Source organism: Salvelinus alpinus, chromosome 35 (genome assembly GCF_045679555.1).
Source record: "Salvelinus alpinus chromosome 35, SLU_Salpinus.1, whole genome shotgun sequence".
NCBI lineage: Eukaryota > Metazoa > Chordata > Actinopteri > Salmoniformes > Salmonidae > Salvelinus > Salvelinus alpinus.
The window spans coordinates 20,177,408-20,203,933 of NC_092120.1; the positions used below are offsets into that span (position 1 = coordinate 20,177,408).

General features: G+C 42.6%; 1 protein-coding gene across 1 annotated transcript in view; it reads right to left on the reverse strand.

Moving 5' to 3' along the window:
• The window catches only part of LOC139564276 (myelin basic protein-like), a 49,060-nt gene extending 26,279 nt beyond the window's left edge, over nucleotides 1-22,781 (reverse strand). Inside the window, exons 1-2 of the mRNA XM_071383660.1 lie at nucleotides 22,542-22,781; nucleotides 5,227-5,285 (exon numbers count right to left, since the gene is read on the reverse strand). Of these exons, the coding sequence (XP_071239761.1) occupies nucleotides 5,227-5,271 (45 nt within the window). The 5' untranslated portion in view covers nucleotides 5,272-5,285; nucleotides 22,542-22,781. The remainder of the gene's footprint in view (nucleotides 1-5,226; nucleotides 5,286-22,541) is intronic.
• Nucleotides 22,782-26,526: the final 3,745 nt, after the last annotated feature.

The following is a 26,526-nucleotide window of genomic DNA, read 5'->3' on the forward strand; positions in this document are numbered from 1 at the left end:
CCTTCTTAAAAGTACATTTGTGGAATTTCTTTCCTTCTTAATGCGTTTGAGCCAATCAGTTGTGTTGTGACAAGGTGGGGGGGTATACAGAAGATAGCCCTATTTGGTAAAAGACCAAGTCCATATTATGGCAAGAACAGCTCAAATAAGCAAAGAGAAACGACAGTCCATCATTACTTTAAGATACGAAGGTCAGTCAATACAGAACATTTCAAGAACTTTGAAAGTTTCTTCAAGTGCAGTGGCAAAAACCATCAAGTGCTACGATGAAACTGGCTCTCATCGAGGACCGCCACAGGAAAGGAAAACCCAGAGTTACCTCTGCTGCAGAGTATAAGTTCATTAGAGTTACCAGCCTCAGAAATTGCAGCACAAATAAATGCTTCACAGAGTTCAAGTAACAGACACATCTCAACATCAACTGTTCTGAGGAGACTGTGTGAATCAGGCCTTCATGGTCGAATTACTACAAAGAAACCACTACTAAAGGACACCAATAAGAAGAAGAGACTTGCTTGGGCCAAGAAACACGAGCAATGGACATTAGACCAGTGGAAATCTGTCCTTTGGTCTGGAGTCCAAATTGGAGATTTTTGGTTCCAACCGCCGTGTCTTCGTGAGACGCGATGTGGCTGAACGGATGATCTCTGCATGTGTATTTCCCACCGTAAAGCATGGAGGTGGAGGTGTTATGGTGCATTGATGGTGACACTGTCAGTGATTTATTTAGAATTCAAGGCACAATTAACCAGCATGGCTACAACAGCATTCTGCAGCGATACGCCATCCCATCTGGTTTGAGCTTAGTGGGACTATATCATTTGTTTTTCTACAGGACAATGACCCAACACAACTCCAGGCTGTGTAAGGGCTATTTTACCAATAAGGAGAGTGATGGAGTGCTGCATCAGATGACCAGGCCTCCACAATCCCCGACCTCAACCAAATTGAGATGGTTTGGGATGAGTCGGTCCGCAGAGTGACGAAAAACCAGCCAACAAGTGCTCAGCATGTGGGAACTCCTTGAAGACTGTTGGAAAAGCATTCTAGGTGAAGCTGGTTGACAGAATGCCAAGAGTGCGCAAAGCTGTCATCAAGGCAAAGGGTTGCTATTTGAAGAATCTCAAACATAAAATATATTTTGATTCGTTTAACACTTTTTTTGGTTACTACACAATTCCATATGTGTAATTTCATAGCTTTGATGTCTTCACTATTATTCTACAATGTAGAAAAGAGTAAAAATAAAGAAACCCTTGAATGAGTAGGTGTTCAAAAACTATTGACCGGTAGTGTACAGTATATGCGAATCGGATTTTAGTAACCACATTGTGGGCCTGTTAGGACACACAAATAGCAACGGATTTGACAAATACCCACTTTGTTAGATCCAGGTATTTTTTTATGGCGCCAATGACGGTGTCCTTGTGCTATCCTCTTGATCTCTTACCGTATGTGTATAGCACATGGAATAACAGCAGATGAAACCTCCCCAGAAAACCATTTCATGTATTGGTCTACTATCTATAAAAAGACAAAAGATTTTGTTTGAGCATGGACCTCTACACTATAAATGTAGGCCTTTAAGTTAGGTCATATTGGCCTAATATTCTTGAGTTGGAACACAAATGAATCATACAAAAGGTGAGAATGTTTTTAATCATACGCGTTTCATTCACTACCTACAGTAACAGAGCCACCCAAGGACTTACAGACATCAAGCCATAGAAATAGAAGAAGAACTATTCTCTATGAGTCAAGCAACCCCACAGCCAAAAGGTTTTATCTTATCTGTGCGAGTCCTCTTCTGCACAAAGGCTCTCTAAGGCTTTGGCTTAATCCAGTTTATTCTACTGAGTGGACAGAACAAACCACAGAGGGCTAACCAGCTTCAGAACGACCACCCAAACACTAGGGCAGGGAATTGCCAGGACCTCACAACACGATATTATCACGTTACTTAGGTGTCGATATGATACATTATGTATTGCCATTCTATATGTATCACGATTCTATATGTATTGCGGATTCGATACTGCAATTTTATTGCGATTCAATGTCCCAAACATATTTTTGGCGCAGGAACAGCTGACTAGCAGTAGCTTAATTTAACTTCCTTCTTTTAGAGAATTCATAGTTGGCGTCAGAGTCTATATAATATCGTAAAAAATAATATTGCGACACTCAACTGTATCGATTTATCCCCCCCCCCCCATCGCTACCAAACACCCCCATTGACTGATGATACTTGACTTTTAAAAGATCTTTAATTGAATCATTTATGTAGGCTAGTTCAACAGAAAAGCATAACAAATTAACTGATGACAGAACTGACAAATGTTCCCCAAAAGGGTAAAAGCATCAGTGTTTGAGACATGATATAAAACATGACATCACTCAATGTGTAGGATGGTTGAAATGAGCTCAACGTTACTGGACAGCTGGGCTCTTTGTGTGGGAGTGCTGAATGGGCTCTTGTGGACCATTGGCCCTGAGCTAATGATAGTATGAAATTGACAATAAGCTGATTCGTACGAACAAATACGAAAATGTATGCACTGGATAAGAGCATCTGCTAAATGACTAAAATGTCAAGTGTAATTCATAATAATCTGCCCGACAGTCCATTCATCCTTACAGAAGGAAATGGGACACTCACGCTGCTTTCGTCTCTGTGTGTTGTGTGAGGTGGGTGGCTGGATGGATGTGGGTGACGCGACGATGAAATGAGCCATTGAATGGCCTAACGTAACGCATCAGATATCGCCATGGCAACATATATGCCCGCCAAGAGTGAGAATTTCATTGGTGGGATGGCTAAACGGCCATCTGTCAATAAATGCATCGTGCCACAGAGATACTGCTTTCTCCTTCACATTTTGATGAACAAACACACCAATGTCTCTTCTTGAGTAAGTAACAACACTGTACCCTCCACAGCTACACTCATTACAGTTGAAAGATCTATTTTATCATTATGAGCGAGCAGTTTAGCTTTGCATAGCGGTCCCAACCCATGGCAATGATAAGGACATGTCATCTTTCTGAGGTGTAACAACAGGGTGATATTCGAAATGAATGTGAGTTGGAAATCAGTCCATCACCAGAAGTGTTCTAATATTCGTCAGTTTGTCATTTTAAAAACCTCGTTCTGATTCTGTGACCCTGAACAAGACAGGGCTACGAATCTGCTGAAAATGATGAATCAAAAGATACTGTACATCACATCCAACATTAACCTGAAACGGCCTAGTTATATAACCAGGCTAGCTCCTGAGACCTGACATAACCTTTCCTCCTCTAGCAGGCGAACTTTGTCATCACTTACTGAAATCGCAGTGTCCTGACCACCCAGGCACACTCTGATAGTATCTAATCAACCACTGCCTGGCAACACCGCCAGTCCACCACTCTAAGATCGGCAAGTCGATAAGAAGACTCAGCGGCTCCGAGTTGCAACACTCCCACTGATAAAAAAAAAAAACACACCTCTCTCAGGACTGGACTGCCCATAAAGAAAATAATCTCCCCAGAAGCATGGAGAGAGAGGAGTGGCAGAAAAGAGAGGGAGTTATAAAAAAAAATATCAAGGGTGTCAAGCTCATTTTGCCCTGAGCGCCGGATTCGGACCTCACCAAGGTCTGGAGGTTCGTACTTACAATTTATTTTATTTCCTCACCGTCAAAAGTTATAAAAAAAAAAGAATTGTCCTCTATCCATCTATTTTGGAATTTCCGATGCTCCCTGAATGTATAGGGTAAGTTTCGATGACTTTTAGCAAGCTTGACAGAGTGAAAAGTTCCTAAATGTAGGTCCATTATTATTTCCAATGAAATATTATGAAAATGCTCTCAGCGTAAACAGTCTGGGCCCTGGTCAAAAGTAGTGCACTACATAAGGGAAAAGGGTGCCACTTGGAATGCAGTCTTTGTCTGCCATTCATTTGAGTGTTATATTATTCGAGTGCCGCGCCAGACTCTTTTTGAAGCCGTTTGTATTTTTCTGAGTGCTTCAGATTTGATTGAGAGCTTCTTTACGGTCGTAACTCCATCGTTCTGACGGACGACTACACGACTCAACTGCAAGCATGGCTCAAAGTCCTGCCTCACCTCCCTGATAAAGGCTTAAGCTGTGAATGACATAAGAGGCTCTACAGTCTACAAATCACTTTGAACTTTACCGTTGTCAGTATTACTCCCATAAAAAACTAAAGGATCAAACTTATCTTACACACAATGCACATTACACTAAAAGCGTATACTGCGTATGTTCTGTAGTGCTGAGCGATTAGTGCTTTTTTTTCTTTCATTTTCAATAAAAAAAAATTAACAAATGCATTGTGGGTTCACTGCTGTAACACAGAATAACATAATTGATCGGTAGTGACTGCCCATTACTATCACTTATCAGGCTCTAACCATCATTTATTCACATTACTTTGGTTGTTTATGTTACACGTTTGTTTTCAGTATGATGATGATGATGATGATATTATTTCATTAACACAACCCCAATGACTGCCCATTTCTGCATATCACCTATTAATAAACCATCCGTAATTCACCTTACTTTAATAAAATATTTCAGTTGTTGTGTACATATAAAAAAAACTAAACTATATATATTTGATGATTTATCATTTTATTTCAAGTCTTTATCTAATCTCTGCTCAGGCAGTAGCCAGCCAGCCATCTACCTCTGTTCCCCAAAGAGCCCTCCTTCAGGCTAGTAGGCTAGCCTAGCTGGCTAACTGCCGGCTGTCTGACAAAATCACTGTTCCAGCAGTTCTTCAAAGTTGATTTTAAGACGGCGAAATAACACCTATGAATCTATTAGATGCATTGTCAGGTAGAGACACCTGAGCAACTGCTCTCTATCCCTCTCCTGTCTCTCTATCGTGCTTCCCCTCAGTGTCTGTCTGCTGGCCCCACAGGCAGGCTTGAACCAATATAGGCGTAATGGATTCTGGTCATTGTAGTTAATTACCACATTTACTTCACTTAACTATGATGAGTTGGACAACATGTCCCAGAGAGTAATCTCTCTAGAGAAACGGCACAAACAGCGCGTTGAGCGCACAGAAAACAAATAATTTAACTGATGTTGGTCAATTACTTATTTTAAAAAACAAAAATAAACCAACATTTTGGTTAAATCGCTGAGCACTAATGTCCTGTATACTTGCACAAAATCACGCATACATACATTTTCAACTGAGACGCTTACCTTGCTCTGCGGCTGTGGCTCGCGTTTTCCTAGATGCTGTCCCATGTTGTCAACAGAGACTGTGGAGAAAAGAGAAGAATGGTATCAGACCCATCTGGAAATACAACGCTCCTTTAAAATCAGACACTCTCTGCTGCCACTGAAACCGACAGAGCTGACGTTAAAAAAGAGAAACACTACTTCATAAGTCACATAAATCCCTCTTCCCCCATTCTCCACCCCACGCCACCATCCCCCAATGCACCAACAACCAACAAAATTAACAAAAAAACAAAAGGAAAACCAAAACAGATCACGCAAAATAAAAACACATCAAGGAAAACAAAAATCTAAAGAGCAAGGCCAACTGTGTACGTTTCAGCGCATGTCTGGCACTATTTACCCGTGTGTATGCGTGCGTGTATGTGTGTGTGTGTCCGTGTGTGTCACATGTGTGCATTTGAATGCGAGTTTGTGTACATGCGTACAAGCACCTGCGCAGCATCAGTCTCAGGCAAACAAGCATAGTGTCATTCAAAACATTTTTTTTTTAAACTTTATTTTAGACTTTTATCTTTGACCGTCATTCTATCCCTCGCCCAGCAACTCCACTCCCACTTGTCTCCAGTTCCACATCCCAACCCTCAGTTTCCTTCAGCCTATCCCACCTATCTCTGCTGACCACCATCTTTGGATTTCTTCGTGCCATATATCTTTCAACTACGCTGTGATGTTTAACATACAATTTGAATCTAATCGAATAGAATCCACAGATTGCGAGTTGAAGATAAATACTTTCACTAATAAGGGTATTAGTATATTAGTAACTGACTGACCAAGTCTCTCCAGATCTTCAAACAATGCTACTTTTAGGGTCAATTTTAGATCAATGTTATGCATTTTCTGCCATTCCTGAACCTGAGACCAGAAACAGGTTACCTGAGGGCAATGCCAGAACAAATGGTCTATTGATTCTGTATCCTCACATCAAAATCTCCAGAGCTGTGATGATTGTATGCCACAAATATTCAACATTTTGTTGGTGGTAAGAATTCTGTACAATCATTTTAGCTGAAAGGCAGGAAGTCTTGAATCTTGCGTCGTTTTATATATCAACTCATACACCCTGTACCATGGAATTAGTACATCAAAAATCCCTTCCCAGCTATTTTGCAATCTGTATGGCACAGCTGTCAACATCCTGGTCCTCAAATGAAACTGATATGCTTTCCTATTTATTATATTTTTGTTCCTCCACCAGTTTTGATCCTTTATATTGGGCAGACAGACCAGTTCCCTACCTCCTCCCGCTGCTCTCACTACCGCACTGCACACTGCCCTAACCCATCTGGACAGGAGGAATACCCATGTAAGATTGCTGTTCATTGATTACAGCTCAGCATTTAACACCATAGTGCCTTTCAAACTCGACCCCGCCCTGTGCAACTGGGTCCTGGACTTTGATGGGCCGCCCCCAGGTGGTGAGAGTAGGAAACAACATCTCCACCCCGCTGATCCTCAACACTGGGGCCCCACAAGGGTGTGTTCTCAGCCCTCTCCTGTACTCCCTGTTCACCCATGACTGCGTGGCCATGCACGCCTCCAACTCAATCATCAAGTTTGCAGACGACACAACAGTGGTAGGGATTGCAACGTGCTCTGCTTCACGGAAACATGGCTAACTCAAGGGACGCTAACGGAGTCGGTGCAGCCAGCTGGTTTCTCCATGCATCGCGCCGACAGAAACAAACATCTTTCCGGTAAGAAGAGGGGCGGGGGGGTATGCCTTATGATTAACGAGAAGTGGTGTGATCATCATAACAACACACAAGAACTCAAGTCGTTCTGTTCACCTGATCTAGAACTCCTCACAATCAAATGTCGACCGCATTATCTACCAAGGGAATTCTCGTCAATCATAATCACAGCCGTATACATTCCCCCCCAAGCAGACACATCGATGGCCCTGAACGAACTTTATCTGACTCTTTGTAAACTGGAAACCACACACCCTGAGGCTGCATTCATCGTAGCTGGGGATTTTAACAAGGCTAATCTAAAAACAAAACTCCCTAAATTCTATCAGCATATCGATTGTGCTACCAGGGCTGGAAAAACACTAGACCATTGTTATACTAATTTCCGCGACGCTTATAAGGCCCTCCCCCGCCCCCCTTTCGGAAAAGCTGACCACGACTCCATTTTGTTGATTCCAGCCTACAAACAAAAACTCAAACAACAAGCTCCCGCGCTCAGGTCTGTTCAACGCTGGTCCGACCAATCTGAATCCACGCTTCAAGACTGCTTCGATCACGCAGATTGGAATATGTTCCGCATCGCGTCCAACAACAATATTGACGAATATGCTGATTCGGTGAGCGAGTTCATTAGGAAGTGCATTGACGATGTCGTACCCACAGCAACGATAAAAACATTCCCAAACCAGAAACCGTGGATTGACGGCAGCATTCGCGTGAAACTGAAAGCGCGAACCACTGCTTTTAACCAGGGCAAGGTGACCGGAAGCATGACCGAATACAAACAGTGTAGCTATTCTCTCCGCAAGGCAATCAAACAGGCCAAGTCTCAGTACAGAGACAAAATCGAGTCGAAATTCAACAGCTCAGACACAAGAGGTATGTGGCAGGGTCTACAGTCAATCACGGATTACAAAAAGAAAACCAGCCCCGTCGAGGACCAGGATGTCTTGCTCCCAGACAGGCTAAACAACTTTTTTGCCCGCTTTGAGGACAATACAGTGCCACTGACACGGCCCCCTACCAAAACCTGCGGGCTCTCCTTCACTGCAGCCGAGGTGAGTAAAACATTTAAACGTGTTAACCCTCGCAAGGCTGCAGGCCCAGACGGCATTCCCAGCCGCGTCCTCAGAGCATGCGCAGACCAGCTGGCTGGTGTGTTTACGGACATATTCAATCAATCCTTATCCCAGTCTGCTGTTCCCACATGCTTCAAGAGGGCCACCATTGTTCCTGTTCCCAAGAAAGCTAAGGTAACTGAGCTAAACGACTACCGCCCCGTAGCACTCACTTCCGTCATCATGAAGTGCTTTGAGAGACTAGTCAAGGACCATATCACCTCCACCCTACCGGACACCCTAGACCCACTCCAATTTGCTTACCGACCCAATAGGTCCACAGACGACGCAATCGCAACCACACTGCACACTGCCCTAACCCATCTGGACAAGAGGAATACCCATGTGAGAATGCTGTTCATCGATTACAGCTCAGCATTTAACACCATAGTACCCTCCAAACTCGTCATCAAGCTCGAGACCCTGGGTCTCGACCCCGCCCTGTGCAACTGGGTCCTGGACTTCCTGACGGGCCGCCCCCAGGTGGTGAGGGTAGGTAACAACATCTCCACCCCGCTGATCCTCAACACTGGGGCCCCACAAGGGTGCGTTCTGAGCCCTCTCCTGTACTCCCTGTTCACCCACGACTGCGTGGCCATGCACGCCTCCAACTCAATCATCAAGTTTGCGGATGACACTAAAGTGGTAGGCTTGATTACCAACAACGACGAGACGGCCTACAGGGAGGAGGTGAGGGCCCTCGGAGTGTGGTGTCAGGAAAATAACCTCATACTCAACGTCAACAAAACAAAGGAGATGATTGTGGACTTCAGGAAACAGCAGAGGGAGCACCCCCCTATCCACATCGACGGGTCAGTAGTGGAGAAGGTGGAAAGTTTTAAGTTCCTCGGTGTACACATCACGGACAAACTGAACTGGTCCACCCACACAGACAGCGTTGTGAAGAAGGCGCAGCAGCGCCTCTTCAACCTCAGGAGGCTGAAGAAATTCGGCTTGTCACCAAAAGCACTCACAAACTTCTACAGATGCACAATCGAGAGCATCCTGTCGGGCTGTATCACCGCCTGGTACGGCAACTGCTCCGCCCACAACCGTAAGGCTCTCCAGAGGGTAGTGAGGTCTGCAGAACGCATCACCAGGGGCAAACTACCTGCCCTCCAGGACACCTACACCACCCGATGTCACAGGAAGGCCATAAAGATCATCAAGGACAACAACCACCCAAGCCACTGCCTGTTCACCCCGCTATCATCCAGAAGGCGAGGTCAGTACAGGTGCATCAAAGCAGGGACCGAGAGACTGAAAAACAGCTTCTATCTCAAGGCCATCAGACTGTTAAACAGCCACCACTAACATTTAGCGGCCGCTGCCAACATACTGACTCAACTCCAGCCACTTTAAAAATGGGAATTGATGGAAATTATGTAAAAATGTACCACTAGCCACTTTAAGCAATGCCACTTAATACAATGTTTACATACCCTACATTACCCATCTCATATGTATATATACTGTACTCTATATCATCTACTGCATCTTGCCATCTTTATGCAATACATGTACCACTAGCCACTTTAAACTATGCCACTTTATGTTTACATACCCTACAGTACTCATCTCATATGTATATACCGTGCTCTATACCATCTACTGCATCTGCCATGCCGTTCTGTACCACCACTCATCCATATATCTTTATGTACATATTCTTTATCCCTTACACTTGTGTGTGTGTGTAAGGTAGTAGTGTGGAATTGTTAGGTTAGATTACTGTTGGTTATTACTGCATTGTCGGAACTAGAAGCACAAGCATTTCGCTACACTCGCATTAACATCTGCTAACCATGTGTATGTGACTAATAAAATTTGATTTGATTTGATTTGATTTGGTAGGCTTGATTACCAACAACGACGAGACGGCCTACAGGGAGATGAGGGCCCTCGGAGTGTGGTGTCAGGAAAATAACCTCACACTCAACGTCAACAACACAAAGGAGATGATCGTGAACTTCAGAAAACAGCAGAGGGAGCATCCCCCCTATCCACATCGACAAACTGAAATGGTCCACCCACACAGACAGCATGGTGAAGGAGCAATAGCGCTTCTTCAACCTCAGGAGGCTGAAGAAATTTGGCTTGTCACCAAAAACAAACTTTTACAGATGCACAATCGAGAGCATCCTGTTGGGCTGTATCACCGCCTGGTACGGCAACTGCTTCGCCCACAACCTTAAGGCTCTCCAGAGGGTAGTGAGGTCTGCACAACGCATCACCAGGGGCAAACTACCTGCCTTCCAGGACACATACACCACCCGATGTCACAGGAAGGCCATAAAGATCATCAAGGACAACAACCACCCAAGCCACTGCCTGTTCACCCCGCTATCATCCAGAAGGCGAGGTCAGTACAGGTGCATCAAAGCAGGGACCGAGAGACTGAAAAACAGCTTCTATCTCAAGGCCATCAGACTGTTAAACCGCCATCACTAACATTGAGTGGCTTCTGCTAACATACAGACTCAAATCTCGAGCCACTTTTATAATTAACATTTGGATGTAATAAATGTATCACTAGTCACTTAAACAACGGCACTTTATATAATGTTTACATACCTTACATTACTCATCTCATCTCATATGTATATACTGTACTCTATACCATCTACTGCATCTTGCCTATGCCGTTTGGCCATCGCTCATCCATATATTTATATGTACATATTCTTAATCATTCCTTTACACTTGTGTGTATAAGGTAGTTGTTGTGAAATTGTTAGATTACTTGTTAGATATTACTGCACGGTCGGAACTAGAAGCACAAGCATTTCACTACACACGCACTAAAATCTGCTAACCATGTGTATGTGACCAATCAAATTTGATTTGATTGGAATTGCCACTTGCCTCCTCCATTTTGGGGGTAATGCTTTAATCAGTTGGTTGTATTGAACAGACCTTCCTATACAATTCCGATAACTCCATAAAAGACACAACTCTACCATTCCAACTTACAATATAATTTAAAAACAAAATACCCATCATCTTTCCATAAATACATGTCTTATAAACCAGCAAATTTGAGTCCAACCATAATATTTGTTCTATCTTTTCTGGGGGACGAAATTGAAATTGTAACCAGCTCCGCAATGCTTGTTTGAAAAAGGTTTGATTTTTGATTGAATTAATATGGCAATTTGCACAAAGGCAATTTTTAAACAATGGATGAGCTTTTCTTAGTAATCTACTTGAGAACCATTTTGGGTTCAAGTTAAACTTTTGTATAAGTGAAGCTTTTAGAGAGAGGATTAGTGCTTTTATATTTCATCTCAACCCACCAAGTTCATATTCATTATAGAAATAGGCACGCTTTATCTTGTCATAATTAGGTTTTGGTCCAGAGGCCAGAAAATAATGAAGAAATAATTCAATTGGATATGTCTCCTGTAATAACATCGATCCAATTGACAAGGTAATGAAGACTAAATCCTGCATCAATGCTCCAATCTCATCTTTACCTTAACAAAAAGGTCAAAATCTTAAAGCCCTCATGCTCGAAACAAATTACCACATGAAACATTGAGCAGAACAGTCTGGAATTAGAGACAAAGCCACGGACTGTGTGGCTGATTAAACTTTTCTCATTGTTCTGGCAGCAAGGGAGCACTGTTTACCTTACATTTCGAATTCAGATAATACACTTCCGGTGTCTCAAAGAGCGAGATCCTGATTAAAAACCCACTGAGCGTGGTGCCCATACTATGCTTGATATAGCATTTGAATATATCCCAAATCTCAGGGCCTGTACGCAAGGGGGTTGGCACAGCACTACGCACCGTTGATCCTAACAACTGAGTGATGCTTTTGGACAATTAAATCATGAGAAATAATGAGCGCGCTGAAACACTTAATTGACTTGTAATGGCATTGAGTGAATCCGAGATGTGATCCGTGTGCGCCGGGAGCTATGATGCATTTTTGTTACGTTGTCGGGACTGAATGCAGCCCTACTTACGTGTGACAGCAGGCTACACAGGATGAGATGGTTGTTTTCTGTCACATGGGGCTTCAAATGGGTTCTGAAATCCTGCTGTAATAGGGAGCTGTTTCCATTGGCTTTAGCATTCACAGTGGGGGGGGGGGGGGGGGGGGCTTTATTTGACCTCTGCACTGATCTGCACCAGAAATAGGCCTACCTAAGGGGCAATCTGTGATTCCTACATCAATTTGGGGACTTTTAAATGAATTATATATAGTATGCTCATTGATTATTGAAGAACATAACTTGTAAATATCTCATGAGATTAGTTCAACTGTCACACCCCATCGGAAACGCAAAATATACACTTGGTTCACTCCAATGTTTGTTAACAATGTACAGTTGAAGTCGGATGTTTACATACACCTTCGCAAAATACATTTAAACTATTAATTTTTCACAACCCCTGACATTTAATCCTAGTAAAAGTTCCCTGTCTTAGGTCAGTTGGAATCACCACTTTATGTTAAGAATGTGAAATGTTAGAATAATAGTAGAGAGAATGATTTATTTCAGCTTTTATTTCCTTTATCACATTCCCATTTGGTCAGAAGTTTACATGCACTCAATTAGTATTTGGTAGCATTGCCTTTAAATTGTTTAGCTTGGGTCAAACGTTTCGGGTAGCCTTCCACAAGCTTCTTGGGTGAATTCTGGCCCATTCCTCCTGACAGAGCTGGTGTAACTGAGTCAGGTTTGTAGGCCTCCTTACTCGCACACGGTTTTTCAGTTCTGCCCACAATTTCTATAGGATTGAGGTCAGGGCTTTGTGATGGCCACTCCAATACCCTGACTTTGTTGTCCTTAAGCCATTTTGCCACAACTTTGGAAGTATGCTTGGGGTCATTGTCCATTTGGAATATCCATTTGCGACCAAGCTTTAACTTCCTGACTGATATCTTGAGATGTTCCATCCTCATGATGACATCTATTTTTTCACCCCCACAACATGATGCTGCCACTCCCGTGGGATGGTGTTCTTCGGCTTGCAAGCGTCCCCCTTTTTTCTCCAAACATAATGATGGTCATTATGGCCAAACAGTTCTATTTTTGTTTCATCAGACCAAAGGACATTTTTCCAAAAAGTACGATCTTTGTCCCCATGTGCAGTTGCAAACCGTAGTCTGGCTTTTTTTATGGCAGTTTTGGAGCAGTGGCTTCTTCCTTGCTGAGGGGCCTTTCAGGTTATGTTGATATAGGACTCGTTTTACTGTGGATATAGATACTTTTGTACCCGTTTTCTCCAGCATCTTCACAAGGTTCTTTGCTGTTGTTCTGGGATTGATTTGCTCATCTCGCACCAAAGTGCGTTCATCTCTAGGAGACAGAACGCGTCTAATTCCTGAGCGGTATGCCGGCTGCGTGGTCCCATGGTGTTTATACTTGCGTACTATTGTTTGTACAGATGAACGTGGTACCTTCAGGGGTTTGGAAATTGCTCCCAAGGATGACCCAGACTTGTGGAGGTCTACAATTTTTTTCTGAGGTCTTGGCTGATTTCTTTTGATTTTCCCATGATGTCAAGCAAAGAGGCACTGAGTTTGAAGGTAAGCCTTGAAATACATCCACAGGTACACCTCCAATTGACTCAAATTATGTCAATTAGCCTATCAGAAGCTTCTAAAGCCATGACCTCATTTTCTGGAATTTTCCAAGCTATTTAAAGGCACAGTCAACTTAGTGTATGTAATTGTGATACAGTGAATTATAAGTGAAATAATCTGTCTGTAAATAATTGTTGGAAAAATGACTTGTGTCATGCACAAAGTAGATGTCCTAACCGACTTGCCAAAACTATAGTTTGTTAACAAGAAATTTGTGGAGTGGTTGAAGTGGAGTGGTTGAAAAACTAGTTTTAATTCCAACCTAAGTGTATGTAAACTTCCGACTTCAACTGTAAATGTAAAGAAACACTGTATGGCCTCAAAACATGGTAAAACTATATATTTTTATGAAATGGATGGTCGGCCCTTGAATCCAGAGCTCTGTCTATGAATTTGAGAGTGGTTACTTTTCTCCAGCCCCATCCCTCAGCTTTTTCCCAAAACAGTGGTGGAGATGCCTTACTATTATTATTAGAACTGCAGATTGACCCTTTAATAATCACAATATTGCAGCAGCAACAATCTCATAACTTTTCTTTTACGATTACCGTGTAGCGGTTGTGATTACAAATGTGAGTTTAAAGTAAATGTGCGGGAACAACCTTTTCTCATGGACATCATAAAAGAAAGTTACAGGATGATTACCTCCGCAATATAGTGAGTATTACCTACGGCATGTACAGTTACAGGATGATTACCTCACAATATAGTGAGTATTACCTACGGCATGTACAGTTACAGGATGATTACCTCCGCAATATAGTGAGTATTACCTACAGCATATACAGTATAGCACAGATTAGAGCATTTTTCAGAGGCCAAATGTAGCCCTTGATCTCTCATACAGTATACTACTGCATATGGCTTAAGATTAGAAACAGTAGAGTACAAAGCAGCATCTTGATAGCCATTATAATTAAATAGGTCTTTCAGATCCAGAGCCAAAAAACTCCAGCTTTGTTGCTACGGGCCTTTCTGGAAGCTCATCCCACCACCAGAGCACACCGCCTGTCATCTTGAGAACGTCTCCATTTTCAAACAGACAGGTGAGACTGAAAGCAGCCATGATGCCTGAGTTATTGGGTGATAGATTTCAGCAGACTGCTGAAAGCAAAGAGAGGAGGAGTGTATTCAACGTTTCCCTTCAAAACAAAAAGAGGTCTTAGCAGATCAGAGTAGCCTGGTGATGGTTCCTCTGTCCCTTTAAAGGGCGAAAAATATATCATCACAATAGTTGGCCAGCTGGTTCGTTTACAGTAGGCTCCCAAACACATGAGCATGGTAGTCACGCACAGCCACGACTTCAGTTAACTACAAAAACGGAATACACGTTGGCTTTGGAATTCATCTGCTGTTACTAACAGAAAATGACATACTTTGTACAACTGCCATATAGCCTGAGCTTTGGCTAGCTCAGCTCTCTTATGGAGCAAGGTCCTGAAACAAGTGTTAAACCTTTCTTAAAACAACACTCTCTGGTGTGAGGCCTCAATCATGTAGGCATGGTTACGTAGTTCAATAGCTATCACCAAGAAAGACAAGACAACTAGGCTAGATGAAAATGTAACGCAGAAAACAAATTGACAAAAGACTAGCAAACCAAAGTAAGACGCCGACCCTTCTGAATGCTTTGCCATCTTTCTCCAGACTAGAAAGATTAAATGCATTCCTGGCTTCGCCTGTGAACAAGACCACCTTTCAAGTAACCACACTGACAACGTGTTAACATTCTTCCCAAGGTTGGGAGTGTGAGAATCTCTGTGAACGTATTATCTGCAAGGTTCTGGGAAACCATAAATAACACCCAGAGAATATCTATGTCACAAAAAAAGTGGTGAGAGAATACAGTACCTGGCCTTCCGGGATGATGTTTCCCTGAAATAAATATTACACAACCACAACGGGAGCCTGCGAGGACTTGCAAAACATGGCCGTTGCATAACAATAAAAGAAAAAGCTATGCTGTAATTAAACTTCTACATAGCAGCCTCCAATCCAACACAGGATGATCCGTTCCTTGCCTCTATAAGATTCTATGACTCAAACACTTAGCAAATCAAAATGGGAGGTAGACTACAGGCAGGGGAAGAGAACATAAAGAAACTGAGAGATAGTGGATGAGAATGACCCCCCCCCCCCCCCCCGGGGACATGAACTTTGCCTATTCTATTTGAAGGTTGTACGGGAGATACAGCACCAGGGAAGCATGCTAATTATAGGACGACCCTCCTCACATATAGGCCAGCACTCACAGCACTGAAGCACACAGCCATCAGTGCATATGAGCAATTATCTATAGTCCCTCTGACTAAGTTCTGCTTGTGTGATTACTCTGCTGTCTGTTACCTAGGGCCATGAGACTCAAATCTTTTGCTTTGGTCTGGCTGAGAGGCTTAATTCATTACAAAATACCTCATATCAACATACTGCCTTCATCTACTGTCAGTGGGTTGTTTGTCTGATAGCTAGTAGTTAATGGATTTTTTTTATTTAATACTAGTCCCATAAGAAACTGGGAGTTTGTTTAAAATGTATGTCCACTCTCTATCCACGGAGGATGTACAGTTGAAGTCGGAAGTTTACATACACTTAGGTTGGAGTCATTAAAACTCGTTTTTCAACCACTCCACAAATTTCTTGTTTACAAACTATAGTTTTGGCAAGTCGGTTAGGACATCTACTTTGTACATGACACAAGTCATTTTTACAACAATTGTTTACAGACAGAATATTTCACTTATAATTCACTGTATCACAATTCCAGTGGGTCAGAAGTTTACATACACTAAGTTGACTGTGCCTTTAAACAGCTTGGAAAATTACAGAAAAGATGTCATGACTTTAGAAGCTTCTGATAGGCTAATTGACATAATTTGAGTAAATTGGAGGTGTACCTGTGGATGTATTTCAAGGCCTACCTTCAAACTCAGTGCCTCTTTGCTTGACATCATGGGAAAATCAAAAGAAATCAGCCAAGACCTCAGAAAAAAAATTGTAGACCTCCACAAGTCTGGTTCATCCATGGGAGCAATTTACAAAGGCCTGAAGGTAGCACGTTCATCTGTACAAACAATAGTACGCAAGTATAAACACCATGGGACCATGCAGCTGTCATACCGCTCAGGAAGGAGACGCGTTCTGTCTCCTAGAGATGAACGTACTTTGGTGCGAACAGTGCAAATCAATCCTAGAAGCAACAGCAAAGGACCTTGTGAAGATGATGGAGAAAACAGGTACAAAAGTATCTATATCCACAGTAAAACGAGTCCTATATCGATATAACCTGAAAGGTCGCTTAGCAAGGAAGAAGACACTGCTCCAAAACCGCCATAAAAAAGCCAGACTACGGTTTGCAACTGCACATGGGGACAAAGATCGTACTTTTTGGAGAAATGTCCGCTGGTCTGATGAAACAAAAATAGAACTGTTTGGCCATAATGACCATCATTATGTTTGGAGGAAAAAGGGAGAGGCCTGCAAGCCGAAGAATACCATCCCAACCGTGAAGCACGGGGGTAGCAGCATCATGTTGTGGGGGTGCTTTGCTGCAGGAGGGGCTGGTGCACTTCACAAAATAGATGGCATCATGAGGATGGAAAATGATGTGGATATATTGAAGCAACATCTCAAGACATCAGTCAGGAAGTTAAGGCTTGGACTCAAATGGGTCTTCCAAATGGACAATGACCCCAAGCATACTTCCAAAGTTTTGGCAAAATGGCCAAAGGACAACAAAGTCCAGGTATTGGAGTGGTCATCACAAAGCCCTGACCTCAATCCTATAGAAAATATGTGGGCATAACTGAAAAAGCGTGTGCGAGCAAGGAGGCCTACAAACCTGGCTCAGTTACACCAGCTCTGTCAGGAGGAATGGGCCAAAATTCACCCAACTTATTGTGGGAAGCTTGTGGAAGGCTACCCAAAACATTTGACCCAAGCTAAACAATTTAAAGGCAATGCTACCAAATATTAATTGAGTGTATGTAAACTTCTGACCCACTGGGAATGTGATGAAAGAAAAAAAAGCTGAAATAAATAATTCTCTCTAGTATTATTCTGACATTTCACATTCTTAAAATAAAGTGGTGATCCTAACTGACCTAAGACAGGGAATTTTTACTTGGATTAAATGTCAGGAATTGTGAAAAACTGAGTTTAAATGTATTTGGCTAAGGTGCATGTAAACTTCTGACTTCAACTGTAAATGACTGCTCTCCCATAGCGTAAGAGAGGAGAATTCACCATTTTAAACATGTACCAACTTGGAGATAAAGGCATCACAGCTCAATTCATAAGCCATACCTCCAGATCTCCATCTGAGAGTGATGGTTTTAAGTATCAACAGAAAAAGCCATCTCCTTCTCTACAGTGAGAAACAGATACATAAATATTCATCTCTTCTGCTTCCCAACCTGCGAGACTGAAACGGATATTACTTTCCTGCAACATAAATCGTCCTTTAGGGATAAAGAGCTATTTATGATTGCTGACAGAAGGAACTATGGATTATCCTGTAATACAAACAGCGGGCACAATAAAATCAAGACACAATGTGATACACTTCTCAAGTTTGACAGAATGAACACATATTCTTGTTCCCATCACTGGGTGTATACATTTTACAGGCTCAGAGAACAACAAAGCTAAACGTTGCTCTAAACATTTGAGTTTCCTCCTCTTTGACACGTTATTCTGGTCACTGTACCAAACACAGGGTCAGCGAGCACACTGAGTGAAGTAGACACTCTCTATTCGGAGTTAACTCCGCAGATTGCGAAAGACAAGAAAACAATTCACAGTGCTGCTGAGCAGTTTTCCCATGGGACTAAGATATAATTCTAAGATATCAGGGGAGAACGGTGCCATGACTCGCTCCCTCTAAGTCCTCATATCATCAGTGTTAACTGGCCACAATGATAAGGTCCCAGAAGGTTATGCATGCCAGTAGTATCTCCCAGCTGTGTGTGGTCTTAGTAAGGGTGAGAAACACTGCCCTGTCCATGGTGCTGAATGCAGACCAATACACTCACTCATCATCTTGGTCTCTCTCACACACCCCACACACACAAACAGATTTCCTGTCATTATGTCAGATAACGTGTGGGGCTGGTGTGTATGTGTGTGGCTATTCCATGGAAATGAGCTAATATACAGTCGTCCTTGTGGAAGGTGGACAAGTGCTTCATTTAACCCTCCAGGTGCCCAAGGGGTTACGTAACCCACTTGGAGAAACTCAGTGATACTAAGTCCCTGGTAGTGACACTAGAGCCAGGGTCAGAGGTCAACATCTGTCCTTGGAGAGAGCATCTGGTGTACAGCAATCTAGGTCGTGTTCATGAGGACACACAACGTTAAAAAAAATTGCGACAGAAAATAAAAAAAGAATGTTTCTTATTGGACAAGTTCATGTTATCCCATCCTTGTTTCAGTACATTTTTCATTGCGTTTCGTGTCTAGTGAACTTGAACGTGGAGACAGAGTTGGATGGAAGAAAACTTTACTAGGAAGAGAGAGGCTCATGTTTCTCTATCCCTGTATGTTCTCCTCTTTCACTTCTTCCTTTTCCCTCAATACTCATCTCTCTCAATCTCTGGGAAGAGAAAGGCTAGTGTTTAAATATCTCTCTGTCCTGGTTTCTTTCTCCCGATCTTCTCCTCTTTCACTTCTACTCCTTCCTCTGCTCTCTACTCATCGCTCCCTCAAGCTCTGGGAAGAGAGATTCGTGAGTGTTTGAAGGTCATGCTTGTGGGCAAGGCACTGTCCTAATCCCCTGTTCACTGGGCTTCAAGACGTTTTTGTCATTTTAGAAGTTCACAGAAAGGATGACCGTAAACACCATGGTCACACCACGGTCCACTGTCTAAGTCCAAAATGTGCAGAAATGCCAGTATAGACCCCATTGCAGCATCACTGTGGTCCTGTTCTACACAGCAAGCCCAGAAATGAGCGGCAGAATCGAGCTTTGCTTTAGGCCCATTCAGTCAGCACTGAATCATTGATGCGGACAGCTGTGTCTTTTACAGTAGGAAGTTTGGACAGTTGTTCTCCGCTCCATAACACCTCGTCCTGATACTCCATATGACCTGTGATGTTTCCTGTTCCAGGCAGCGGGCCTGTCCTTCACTTAACTCTCATACTGCCACACAGTCTCTCCCAAACCCCTGGGCAGAAGAAGCCAACACTGAAGACTATATTGTGTGATTTCTGGAGGAGCTTCACAGCAGAGAAATGTGTTTGGGGTAGTATCCTCGGGTTATGTTCTGTAGAATCCTCCAGAACAAATCTGAGATCAAAAACAACCCTGATGCCTTTGAAGAGTGAGAGAGATCGTATCAAGTGGAGTATCATCAGTCTCCTCACCAGGCTAAATAAGTAACGTAGGGAGGCATTTAAGAGTACAGCAATATAAATCTCAGCCCTAAGGACCGGTGTCGATGTTGGTTTGTGTGTGTATTTTCTGCTTTATGGACATGCCCAAATCCCCTGATATGCATCGTGTTCCCAGAGAGCGCTGTTTCTGGAGTGTACGTTGATACTCTTCGCCCACAGCTTACACAATCCACGGGCACCTGGGGTTCACCACTAAAAGCAGGGAATTCTAAACTTGGCACAGGTGGCATGAAAATGATCCCCGCCATCTGTTTCTACTGCACGTTGTAGACACTACGCACGGTCCGACCACGCTGGGTGAACTCAACACGTCAGCCAACTATGCTGTCATCGTCATGGCTTTCTGTGCTCACGAACAGTCGGGTTGCACCTCCCTTGCGTCGCATGACGAGGTTCAAGGTGATATGAATCAACCTGCCTGAAAGCAACACCAACTGGCGCAGACAGGGGAGGAAGTGAGATAGACAGAAGGGAGGAAGTTGGTGAGAGTGTGAGGACGGAAGTTACCTTGGTGATTCACCTGCTCGCGCAGGCATGCACATGCAGACATGTACACCTACACACACACACGCATATTAGACATGCAAACAGGAGACTCTCTAAGATACACAGAGAAATACACTTCCGTGTTCATTCCCACACAGGATAACATTTCCACAGATACATTTCCACACATTTCAAGTCTTATATTGCATCTGTAAGCTACTTCATACCTCGATATATGCATGTCTAATATGGACCAGCTTGAGGAAAGAACTAGAAGACTTTACTGTTGCTCTGGTTTCGTAGAGACCCAGGCATTCCCCTGCGTCTCTACAGCAGCAACAACCAGAATAGTATGAAGTCACAACGTCCCAACTTATATCAGGACAACCTGAGGGTTATAGCCAATAGACACACTCAAAATCGTGTTCACGCAGTGTGTCGGGTGCGAGAAGGCGTGCTTTGTGAAAGGCAAATGAAGGAACATTAAAGCACTAAAGCACCAAGCATTAAAGCACCAAGACATGGTGACGGTTAAACAGCTGAGCCATTTTGACTGACCGAGTTAACACCTCTGTAATATATTATGGAATCTCTTCCAATTACCTGGTTATTCAGTGGAACATGTGGAACTATCGCTTTCCTGTCAATTCTGTTCAAAACTACAACTGAGAATGCAAAGTTCCACTTAGGCAGAATGGTCGCACTTCTCCACCACAAGAGATGTACTTAGTATTTTTTTGTACATAATACATTGATCTTACAGATTCCTGTTCTTTCTCCTCTCAATTCAGTCGGGGGTTAGTGTTTTGTTCACTTGCTACTACCAGATGTCCTCTTTGAAAACAGCACTTAGAAGAGGACACACGTCGATGACGTAAGTCTGTCATTTTAGACCTGGGCTATAATAGTATTTGACATATTTTGGAAATAGTCCCAAAAGTGCACTGTGCACCCATCTGGGTCCAGTTTGAACCCAGGTCTGGTATCAGTTCCCTTTCTCCTCTATTCTTTGTTACGAGTCCTGAAGAGAACCGTGGCTATAGGCTTTTCATTCACTAAATCAGTGGGGTTCAGACAGAAAAACCCACTCACGTGCATGTGTTTTTATTTATAGAACGCAGCACATCAAGATAGAGGATGCCTTTGGGGTCAACTGGTTTTTTTCTGATCTGCATTAGCCTGGTTAGGTGACTAACCTACATGTAAACAAATCAATTCAAATCAGTAAAAGGGAGTAGGCCTACGCGTTTCTGTTTGTTTGGTTCCTTCTCCGTGTGCGAGCTAACTAATTATGTAACAGATGTCTTGTAGTGTGAAATGCATTCTGAAAACAGAAACATTGTAGATAACGCCAGCTCTCACCAGCTAGAATAAAATAGGCTTAGATTATAAAACACCGCAGGTCCAGACAGTGCATCTCGTTGTGGACTACAGGTAGGCTATATGATGTTAGTCTTGTTTACATCTTCCTCGGCGACCTAACTAGGTTTATAATAGGGTGTTTTTCACGCTCTCTCCATCCACTCCTTTATGAAATTGTTCTTGCCACGGTGCCTGTACTAGCATCATATTCAACTGTGAGTTGGCGTGAACACTACTTAGAGGAAAACGTATTGTGACATTCACTGTGATAGCATGATGTGATCTTCGACCGACAGTGACAGTCTAGCCTATTTTGTTCTGTAGGCCTAAGTGAGGCTATATAAATATATGCGTATTGACAATAGGCATGTGTCGCTTTGTGAAACATCGAATAGAACTGATGAATAACACGACATTCCTCGCATCTTATGCAGGTGGAACCCTAACGAGCTCTTACAGACTAAACAAGACAACGTACATGTTTACTAAATCGGTTGATGCGGCAAGCAGCGCAACAAAACAGCTGTCAACAGAATTACAACGTATTCGTCACATGGTTGCGCGCTACTACAACCACAATGTACTATTATTTTCGTTTCGTTTTCGACTGTCTTTTACATACCCTTCTCCGTTTAGATTGAATCAAATGCATCCACAATAAGAGGCTGTGATTTTGATGTGTAGTTTCTCTTCTCGTGGACAATAACGTATTTTCTTCCACGGTTTGACGTTGTTTCACAGACTGTCTTCGTAAAAAAGTATGTCTCGTTGCTTCCTGTTTTAGGTAGAGTGATGGTTGTTTCTTCGGGGTGGGGCGGAATGTTGATACTCCGCAAAGAAATGTGGGCAAAAGAGCAGAGCATGCCCGTACACGCACGCACTCGTTATTGTAATATCTGTATCACGAGACACGTTCGTTCAAGGTATGTGATTGAGTGGTTGCTGCCCTTGACAGTTAGTGAAGAAACCATATTTTGTTGTAAAACAAGGTATATCGGGCAACACATAAACTGCTGCAATGTACTATATTTGCTTTGAATAAAATGGAATTGGACATGAATGTGAATTCTGTTTTTTATTCAAATCAGTTAGGGCCACTAATTACACAGTATTAATTGCACAGGAATTAAAATATTGTACTGATCCTCGCTATTTGAGCCACGTTACAATTCTCAACAGGTCAGTTAAAAACTCTAAAGGATCCAACCTTTTTTTCTTTTTTTTTCGCCTAAAATGACATACCCAAATCTAACTGCCTGTAGCTCAGGACCTGAAGCAATGATATGCATATTCTTAAATACCATTTGAAAGGAAACACTAACATTTGTGGAAATGTGAAATTAATGTAGGAGACTATAACACATTAGATCTGGTATAAGATAATACCATCATCTTTGAAACGCAAGAGAAAGGCCATAATGTATTATTCCAGCCCAGGCACAATTTAGATAGTGGCCACTAGATTACAGCAGTGCAAAGTTTTAGACTGATCCAATGAGCCATTGCATAGCTGTTCAAAATGTCGTATCAAGACTGCCCAAATGTGCCTAATTTGTTTATTAATACATTTTCAAGTTCATAATTGTGCACTCTCCTCAAACAATAGCATGGTATTATTTCACTGTAATAGCTACTGTAAATTGGACAGTGCAGTTAGATGAACAATAATTTAAGCTTTCTGACAATATCAGATATGTCTATGTCCTGGGAATAGTTTTTGTTACTTACAACCTCATGCTAATCACATTAGCCTATGTTAGGGGGGGGGGGGGAACAACACCGATCCCGTAGAGGTTTTAATCCTATTGGTACGATGTGTAGGCTGTTTGCCTTTTACACCAGCCACCTGGGTTTGCTTTCCTGCCCCGTTTTTCACTACACTGGTGTCAGAAGTAGGATGACGGCCGTGAGGCTATTGGAACGCACAACCATACATGTGAGGGGGCAGCGGTCGGTTGAATCACAGGGACATGCCTTCCTGTTTGGAGGGGGCAGTGTAGCAATCTTGCTATCTGAAGCATGCAATAATTTGTTAGAAACTTTTACAATCATATTGGCGCAATGAGTAGGGTGTTTGCCTTTTATGCCAGCAACTCAGGTTCATTTCCCTGCCCTAACATTTGCTACAATGTTATGTACACTGAACAAAAATAAGAACACAACGTGTAAAGTGTTCCCCCCAAGTTTCATGAGCTGAAATTATAGATCCCAGGAATGTTCAATACGCACTAAAAGCTTTTTTCTCATAAATTAGTTTACACCCTGTTAGTGAAATGTTTCCTTTGCCAAGATAATCCACATCACAGGTGTGGCATATCAAGAAGCTGATTTAACAGCATGATCATTACACAGGTGCACCTTGTGCTGGGGGCAGTAAAAGGCCACTCTAAAATGTGCAGTTTTATCACACAACACAATGCCACAGATGTCTCAAGTTCTGAGAGAGCATGCAATTGGCATGCTGAGTGCAGGAATGTCTGCCAGAGATGTTGCCAGATAATTGAATGTACATTTCTTTGCCATAAGCAGAGAATTAGAGAATTTGGCAGTACATCCAACCTGCCTCAGAACCATAGACACGTGTATGACGTCGTGTAGGCGAGCGGTTTTCTGATGTCAACATTGTGAACAGACTTTCCCATGGTGGCAGTGGAGTTATGGTATGGGCAGGCATAAGCTATGGACAACCAACACTTATGAATATCTTTCCTTCTTATTGCGTTTGAGCCAATCAGTTGTGTTGTGATAAGGTAGGGGTGGTATTCCGAAGATAGCCTTATTTGGTAAAAGACCAAGCAAAGAGAAATGACAGTCCATCTTTACTTTAAGACATGAAGGTCAGTCAATCTGGAACATTTCAAGAACATTGAAAGTTTCTTCAAGTGCAGTCGCAAAAATCATCAAGCGCTATGATGAAACTGGTTCTCATGAGAACTGCCACAGGAAAGGAAGTTACCTCTGCTGCAGAGGATAAGTTCATTAGAGTTACCAGTCTCAGAAATTGCAGCCCAAATAAATGTTTCACAGAGTTCAAGTAACAGACAGATCTCAACATCAACTATTCAGAGGAGACTGTGTGAATCAGGCCTTCGTGGTCAAATTGCTGCAAAGAAATCACTACTAAAGGTCACCAATAAGAAGAAGAGACTTGCTTGGGCCAAGAAACACAAGCAATGGACATTAGACCAGTGGAAATCTGTCCTTTGGTCTGATGAGTCCAAATTTGAGATTTCGGGTTCCAACCGTGTCTTTGTGAGACGCAGAGTAGGTGAACGGATGATCTCTGCATGTGTGGTTCCTACCGTGAAACATGGAGGGGGAGGTGTGATGGTGTGGGGGTGCTTTGCTGGTGACATTGTTGGTGATTTATTTAGGCACACTTAACTAGCATGGCTACCACAGCATTCTGCAGCGATACGCCATCCAATCTGTTGTGCGCATAGCAGGTCTATCATTTGTTTTTCAACAGGACAATGGCCCAACACACCTCCAGGCTGTGTAAGGGCTATTTGACCAAAAAGGAGAGTAATGGAGTGCTGCATCAGATGACCTGGCCTCCACAATCACCCGACCTCAACCAAATTGAGATGGTTTGGGATGAGTTGGACTGCAGAGTGAAGGAAAAGCAGCCAACAAGTGCTCAGCATAAGTGGAAACTCCTTGAAGACTGTTGGAAAAGCATTCCAGGTGAATCTGGTTGAGAGAATGCCAAGATTGTTCAAAGCTGTCATCAAGGCAAAGGGTGGCTACTTTGAAGAATCTCAAGTATAAAATAGATTTAGATTTGTTTAAATGGAAATTGCCTATGTCAATATATATTTGTTGTCAATGTTTTTGCGTCAAACTGGTGGCAGTAGAGAGTTGTAAGAGTTAACTGAAAATGAGTCTTCTTCATTAATTAGGCTATTTTGTCTTTAACCTTATGGCTTATCTACTAGAAACTCATGGACAAAATGAACACAGATAATACAAATTAATACTATATTTGAATTTTTTTTTAAAGTTTTGTTATTCAACTCTAAATTAACAAAGTTACAATAGATTGACATATATTTTCTGTTAAATACCAAAGTTACTGAATATTCTGGTAACATTGGTAAATTGCCGGTAACTTTGCTACTGTCACGGATAGCTCATTCTGTTCACCAGTTCCGGAGGTCTACGTCACCGGCTATCTAGGCTTCACTGAACGGGATTCATTATCATCAACCCCGGAGTGTCTTGTCTGATTACGCACACCTGGTTCCCATTTCCCGTGATTAGTATGTTATATAAACTCAGCAAAAAAAGAAACGTCCTCTCCCTGTCAACTGCATTTATTTTCAGCAAACTTAACATGTGTAAATATTTGTATAAACATAACAAGATTCAACAACTGAGACATAAACTGAACAAGTTCCACAGACATGTGACTAACAGAAATTAAATAATGTGTCCCTGAACAAAGGGGGCGGGGGTCAAAATCAAAAGTAACAGTCGGTAGCTGGTGTGGCCACCAGCTGCATTAAGTACTGCAGTGCATCTCCTCCTCATAGACTGCACCAGATTTGCCAGTTCTTGTTGTGAGATGTTACCCCACTCTTCCACCAAGGCACCTGCAAGTTCCC